The following is an 8,342-nucleotide window of genomic DNA, read 5'->3' on the forward strand; positions in this document are numbered from 1 at the left end:
AGGCTCTAGAGAGTTCGTATTTTCGTGTACAACGTTACCGGCTGATGCCGTTGGAATTGATTGCTGAAATATATTTTTTTACATCTTTTATTATCAAGCTTTATACTTAAACGTAGTTTTCTTTCGGCTTTTGCATTTCTCAAAGTTTGAGACCGATATTTTATGTATAAAAAAAGTTGGAATGTTCAAAAAATGTTGAGGTTCAGAAAAAAGATGAAATAATTTTCAGTGAAGTTCCTACCACAATGCAGTACCTAAACGTACTTTATTGTACTCTAATACATTTCTCAAAATTTCAGCTCGATATTTTATTTACAAAAAAAGTTCTTAGGTTCAAAAAAACATTCAGTGAACTGAAAAACTGTGGTCGGTAATATAGGTATTTAGCTGTGTCACATGCCCTTAACCACAATATTTGGCACAATATGTAATTAAAAGTGCAAGAAGTTTCATCGAGATATTATATTTTTATATATTTTATGTTATATTCTTCAGTTATGCATGAGATTGTTAAACATAAAATCAACTAAATAATAAATTTTATCGGCAGTTTTTAAACAGAAATAGTTAAGTGAATAGTTAAGTCTTCCCACCGAGTCAATTACTATTCTTAATAATTTACCATAAATTGTATAAAACATTAAACATTTTTTTTACGAACTCAAGCATAGTTTCCCCTGCATCTGAAAAAAATGTCAAATAAATATCTACCTCCAGGCCACCTCCAAGACAACTGCCTTGTATTGCTGCAACCACTGGTTTTTTACTTGCAGCTATCGCATTCAGAATTCTGTGGCCATCTTTAGAAACCTTGTAACCATCGTCTTCAGTTTGAAATTTGCTAATCATGGTAATATCAGCGCCTGCAATAAAACTTCCAGGTTTCCCGCTTATGAGCACTGCAGAGCTCACAGCGGAATTCGACTCGATATCCCTTAAAACCTGCGCGATCTCCTCCATGACCTCAGCATTCAAGGAGTTAACCTTTTCAATTGAAAAATAGAAATTAACTAAATGACTGACGAATTTTCAACTCAAATTCGAAATCTTCAACTGGAATAGTTGAATTTTAAGCCAAAAAGATGAGTTTTCAACTAAAACAATAAATCTACAACTGAAATAGTTGAATTTAAAAAAAAAATTATTTTCTCTAAAAATGATAAATTGACAACCAAAACATAAATAATTAATTTTGAAGTTACAAAAATTAATGTTCAACCATACAGATGAATTTCCAACTAAAACTATGGAATAAGTTAAACTTCCAGTTTAAAAAATTACTTTCCTAACAAAAAAATTACTTTCAAGAAAAAAACGAACTGTCCAAAAAATAGTTAAATTTCAAACCAATTGATTATTTTCAACTAAAATTCTAAATTCTTAACTGGAATAGTGAAATTAGAAAGATGAATTTTTAACTAAAATTATGAATTTTTAACCAGAATAATTATATTTTCAACGAAAGAGCTGAATTTTCAATCAAGAAGACTAATTTGTACCAAAAAATAGGAATTTTAAGTAAAAATTATCACTTTTCAACCAAAAATTGAATAGTTAAATTTTTAGTCAAAAAATAAATGTTCAACCAGATAGATGAATTTTTATCTAAAATTATGGAACATTCAATTGGAATAAGATACATTTTCAGTTAAAGAAATTACTTTTTTAAAAAAAATTACGTTTTAAGAAAAAAAACTAACTTTTCCAAAAATATTTACATTTTCATAAAAATTGATGCATTTTCAACTAAAGTTATGAATCCTAAACTGAAATATTGGAATTTTCAACCACAAAGATGAATTTTTAACTGAAACTATGAATTGTTAACTAGAAGAATTGAATTATCGACCCACGAGCTGAATTTTCAATCAAGAATACTAATTTGTACCAAAAAATATAAATTTTCATCTAAAAAATATCATTTTTCAACCATAAATTGAATAATTAAATTTTTAGTCAAAAATAAATGTTCAACCAGAAACGGTACGAAAAATAGTTAAATTTCAAACAAATTCATGAATTTTCGAATAAAATCGTAAATCCTAAACTGGAATAGTGGAATTTTAAACCAGAAAGATTAGTTTTTAACTAAATTTTTAACTAGAATAATTTAATTTCCTACCAAAGAACTGAATTTTCAATCAAGAAGACTAATTTGTACCAACATCTATGAATTTTCAACTAAAGAATATAATTTGTCAACCATGAATTGAATAATTAAATTCTTAGTCGAAAATAAATGTTCAACCAGAGATGAATTTTTATCTAAAATTATGAAACATTCAATTGGAATAAGTTAAAATTTCAGTTAAAAAAATTACTTTGCTAAAATAAATAACTTAAAGGAAAAAAAATAACTTTAGAAAATAGTTACATTTTTAAACAAAGTGATGAATTTTCAATTAAAATAGTAAATCCTAAACTGAAATAGTTGAATTTTTAACCAGAAAGATGAATTTTCAACTCAAATGATGAATCTTTGACTAATAATAATTAAATTTTTGACCAACAAGCTGAATTTTCAACTAAAAAACATCACTTTTAACCAAAAATTACATAATTAAATGTTTAGTAAGCAAATTAATGTTTAGTCAAAGAGATGAATTTTTATTAAGAAAATAATTAAATACAATATATGGATTTTCAAAATATTGTTTTAGATTAGCTAAAAAAATGTAATTTAAATAATCAATACAAAATGCAGTGTTTGATTTTCATTTTTTGAACTTCTCATCTGTTTTTCTAATGTTTTTATTTTATCAGCATAAAGTTTCGAAGTACGTCAAGATAATTTTAGAGTTTTCTGATCATTAACCCCCTCAAAGGTCCAAAATAACGTTATAAACTGAGTCAGATAAATAAATAAATTTTTGAATACACACACCTGTATTCTACAGATTTTCTGCATTTACATTTTTTATTCTCTAGGCACATTACATTTTTTTAGTGAACTTTAATCACTAAATAGTCATCAATATAACAGAAACATCTTTTATGGTGCAATGTATAAAAATGAATTATTTGGAAGAATGTTCTCCCATTTTCGAAGCAATAAAAACAACTGAAATTTATGAAAATAACTATGAAAATAATAATCTTCACAGAAACTAAATAAACTTTGAATTTTCCAACATGTTCTTTCATTTTAGTTTAAATTTCTGTTACCAAAACTCTCTTATCTTATTACATATGAAGTTTATATTTAATCAAGGTTACTACAAAATTCTATTTTCGGGATTCCTTGTCTTTTCCCTGCCCAACTTTCTATTTCATCTCAAAATTATCAATTTTGCTTTTACATATAAAAAAACATTACAACCAGGAGATAAATAGTGTTAATCCAAATAAATTTCAAATAAAAAATTCCCTCACACTTTTAGGGTTTTCCTGATATTCCCTGACTTTCTCGGAGTATTTTTAAATTCCTTGAATTTCTAAAATTTGCTGACCTGTAGCAACCCTGATTTATCGCCCCAAATAGTTTGAACATTTTGCAATTTTTTTCTAGAAAATTTAGTAAAAATAGGGTGATTCAAAAAGCAACGCAAAATTTTCATCCAACTTCGTGTACGAAGTATACAAAAATTCCTGCTTCAAATATAATATCCCATAAATTTCTCACAATAAGACATTTCCCGTAAAATTACGGCTTCTCCCATACGCTGGACTGGCGTTAAAAAAAACTTCTTTTTATTTTTCGATTTTTATTTATTTTTATATACTCCTAATTTTTAGTAGATTTGGATTTGTTTAAATATAAATATTTGTTTTAAAGTAATATCTTATGAATAAAAATTATTTAAAAAATCAGGCAGATATAATTTAAAACATGGACACCAGAAAAAAATATTAACAAAATTAATAAAAATAAATGACTAAATAATGTTTCTTATGGTTCCTCAATTATTAAAATTCAATGAAATAGCAAATACGTTATATAAAAAGAATTAAAATCATTTCATGGAAAAAATATGTTTTAAGATGCTGTTTTCTTCATAAATATCTAGAGGATTTAGAACATTTTTCCTGAGATTAAAAATCGATTTCAAAAATGAGAAATCTCAAGATTACATATTATATCTTTTATCGAGTAATTAGCATCTTTGCATATCCTTTATTGAGCGAATACATAAAAAATGTATTATCAGAAGAGATCAATCAAAATTTGTTTTTCATATTATCAATAGTGATGTATGAGGGAATTAAGAAAGAATCTAAAATGATTCGCTGCTTCATAATTGACAATCAGACACGAGGTCTTTCCTCTGAACCCTCCAGTTTTGTTCGAATTCCCTAAAAAATAATCTACAAATTTGAGCGATATCAGTTAATATTTAATTATTTAGGGGTCGTGCAAACACCATGAAGTTTCTCATTGATTTAAAATGGGAAAAACGGGATATGTTACAAACAATTCCAGATTTCAGTATACTGTTTAGAATCCGACAAAGAATAAGAATCAATCATAAATTTTGAGATTGAATGACTTTAAGCCACTGTTATGGGTCCCCAAAGAAAACCCCATAAGTTTTTTTCTTCGTAAATAATTATTAAGCTGTAACTTACGACTACCCAGGTATTTTTAAATTAATTTTCAATTGTTTAAATTATTTTAATTTATTTAAACATTTCTTTTTTTCAAGGAAGTCATAACATGAACGTATTTTCAAACGTTAAGAGTTCTTTAATCAATTATAATAATAAAATTGTTTGTTTAAATAATTTTACAATAAGAAAACAAAGTAGTACTTAAAAATATTCAAATTTGTCAAAAATTTTGTGAGATAAAATGTTTCTTCTGCTTTTTTCAGGTAATCCACACATGTACTTGGACAAAACCCCATTATTTAAATAATGACAAAAAAACTTCAAATTAAAATTATTTTAATGATTGAAGATTAGTTAAGAGATGACTGAGTATTATAAAATTACAGATTACAGATTATTTATAAAAAACAATTTTGAAAAAGCTCTAAGAAACCGCAATATAAGCAATAAGTAAAATTCAAATTGGTTACTTATGAAATTTTTTCTGGGGATCCATAAGAGTGGCTTAGAGTCATTCACCATAAAAATGCATGATTGATTCTTATTCTCTGATGAATTGTGTACAATATACTGACATACGGAATTATTTGGAACATTTTCAGAATAAAATCAATTATGTAATTAAATTTGAAAAATAGATCAATCTTTAATTGATAACATTATTTTTTCAAGAAAGTAGTTCAACTTTCAACCAATCAGTTCAATTTTAAACCAATTAGTTTAATTATACAAACAGTTGAATTTTTAAATAAAAACGATCAATTTTTAACAAAAAATACAAAAGTTAAATATTCAGATAAAAGAATTAATTTTTAGCCCAAAAAAAAAAACAATAATTTTAAACAGAATAGTTCAATCTTAACCAAAAATGAAATAATAAAATTTTCATTTCAGAAAATTATTTTTCAGCCTAAAAGAGCGAATTTAAAAAGAAAAAGAATAATCTTAAATTGATCAAATTGCTTTTTAAGAACGTAGTTCAACTTTCAATCAAGCGGTTTAATTTTGATCGAAATATATTATTATATACCAAAAAGACGAATTCTCAAACGAATACATACATTTTTCATAAAATAGTTCAATTTTAAATTAAAAACAATTACCTTTTAACCCAAAATGTAATTTGTAAAATTTCAGTTTAAAAAATGAATTTCCAGACAAAAAACACTAATTTTTAACAAATAGTTCAATTTTCAACCAATAAAATGAGCTTTGGACAGAATAATTAAATCTGTAAACAATTAGCAAAAATTGTAACCCAAAGAGATGAATTCTGAACCGAAAACATAGTAGCAGACACTTAAATCAAACAGAATGGACTTTTTAACGAAACAAGATGAATTTTCAACTAAAAAATATAACTTTCTTACTAAAAGATATTTTTTCAATCCAAAAGGATGAATTTTCTGTCCAAAAAGGCGAATGTTACAGAACAGTTGAATTTTAAACCAAGAAAGATGAGTTTTTATGAAAATATTTGAATTCTACATTGGGTCCTACTCATTGAGAAAAAGAGAAAGATTCTAGAAAATCCCGAAAAAAGAATTCTTTAAAGTAAATTTTGCCATGAATTAAAAACTTGTCAATTTTCCAGTTACTTATATTAGGTCTATAAATTTATTCGCTGCCTTTACTTTTAGATTGAAATCAATGATGTAATTAAATTTAAAGTAGAAAAAATCTTCCTACCTTGACTCCAGGTGAGTCTAAAGTAATAACGGCTACATTGTCGACAATTTTCGTTTTAAAGTGTTTTTGTGTTGCTGTGGCGAGAGTTCTAAGGGGTTGTTGTTGTGCTGAAAAAATTATATTGACTTCATTAATTTATAGAATCAAAAATACTAGTCAATAAACACAAATAATATATTTACGTAATAATAAAGAATAGAATAAATTTTGTAAAATAAAATTTTAAATATAGAAAGAATGAACGAGATTCGTTACATAATTTAAACCTAAAGTATGTATCAAAATGCACTAAAACAATCTACAATAATGAGTAGTTAATCCATCATGCCTAACCTCTGATCCAAAATAATTAGTCTGCATTTTTCTTGAATTGTCTAAATGATAAATTGCAACTTATAGGAATAAAATAGTCAAGAATAAAATGAACTTTCTCAAAACAAAAGACAGATAAGGAAAGTCGAAATTTTTCTGTCATAATTTCCTAACCTAGCTAAAATCGTATTCACGATACACGATAAATTAAAGAAGAAATATCGGGAGCATTATTTTGATCATTCTTTAAAAAATCAAAGAACACATGGCATAAAGTAACTTATAACTTTGATTGAATCCAAACCCCTTTTAAATTTTTAATCGTTTAATCTGAAGATAAATTGTTTTACAGTCGGATATTACTAACACGTGACATTTTCAATTGTTGCTAAAAATTCAAAATAAGAAGAATGAAATTGCAAAAATGTTGATCATTTTTTCATAATAAAATTAGGTAACGGCATTAGTCCATGACCGCTTTATAATAATGTTCTGCAGACATCCAGACTAAACCTATAGGAGCAAAGGTTACTTTGACCAAATGGAGCTGAGTTACTTAGTACAGTTCGTGCGAAATGTGTACGGAGTGTTTACCGAAACTCGAAGCATATTATAGAGAAAATTTACCTGCTCGGGTGATAAAATGAGCATCTGTACGCGAAAATCGCGTGAGAGCACCAAAAATTCTGCAGCTCGCCATTCTTGCAAGAAATTCGATTCACAAGTCCCTCAAGGTGCACGTAAACCAACACAGGATAACCCCTACACTAACACAACCTCATGTCACACAAATGTCACACTTACACTCCTCCCACTTGTGCCAACGTTGCTACACATACAAGAGTACTGAGCACTGCGCATGGCTAGTGTTAAACAGTCATAAAGTTAAGTTTTGGGGGCTTGACCAATCGCGCGTATTTCTTACATGGCTTAAAAATTAAACAATTCACGAAAATATTCGGGATTGGTTCAGATAATTCTTACTTCTTAAAGGAACCGGCCGGTGAAACATAACCTTTACGTGCTCTTTTTCAAGATTTAAACGATTAAAACGGACTTTGATCTTTTGTTCAAATGGTAATAAGTGGGTATATAATATGGTAATAATTATACGAAATATTCATGAGTGCAATTTTTTTATTAATATTATATAACACATTATGTAATTTTGTTTAAGAGAAAAATCCAAACAAATTTAATAATTTTTTATAACAAATTTAAGGCATTTTTCATTATTGAAAAAATCTCATTTTAAATATTTTTTTAAACTAAAAAGTTACGAATTTTGCACAAAATAGTTCAGTTTTCAACCCAAATATTCCAACAAAATTGTTGCAAATTCTTAAGGCAAAAAAGAAACCAAGTTTTTACAAAAAAGTTGATTTTCAATCCAAAAAATATGAATTTTCTAATAAGAAAATTTGAATTATCAACCTAAAAAAGAAGAATTATAAACCAAATATGCAAACGTATTTTCAATTTAAAATATCAATTTTGAAAAAAAAAAATAGAATAGTTAAAATTTCATTTGAAAAAATTACTTTTCAACCAAAAATACGAAATCAAAGAAAGGGTTATATTTTAAATGGAATAGTTAATTTTTTAAACAAGAAAATAAATTTTGAACCCAAAAATATGAATTTTTTTTAACAAAAAAGTTAATTTCAAACAAAACTTTTAATTTTTTAAGTCAAAAAACTTGAATCTTCTACAAAAAAGTTTAATTTAAACCGAAAATTATGAATTTTTACCAAATAATATAATTTTACCCCTATAAAAGACGATTTTTAAAT

The 8,342-nt window shown here is 26.1% G+C and overlaps 1 protein-coding gene across 1 annotated transcript in view; it reads right to left on the reverse strand.

The window, feature by feature from the left end:
- Positions 1–7,323, reverse strand: part of LOC117167260 (trifunctional enzyme subunit alpha, mitochondrial) — a 30,528-nt gene extending 23,205 nt beyond the window's left edge. The window contains exons 1-3 of the mRNA XM_033352065.1: positions 7,177–7,323; positions 6,238–6,344; positions 712–984 (exon numbers count right to left, since the gene is read on the reverse strand). Coding sequence (XP_033207956.1) covers positions 712–984; positions 6,238–6,344; positions 7,177–7,249 — 453 coding nt within the window. The 5' untranslated portion in view covers positions 7,250–7,323. The remainder of the gene's footprint in view (positions 1–711; positions 985–6,237; positions 6,345–7,176) is intronic.
- Positions 7,324–8,342: the final 1,019 nt, after the last annotated feature.

This window comes from Belonocnema kinseyi, chromosome 2 (assembly GCF_010883055.1).
Source record: "Belonocnema kinseyi isolate 2016_QV_RU_SX_M_011 chromosome 2, B_treatae_v1, whole genome shotgun sequence".
NCBI classification, from domain to species: Eukaryota; Metazoa; Arthropoda; class Insecta; order Hymenoptera; family Cynipidae; genus Belonocnema; species Belonocnema kinseyi.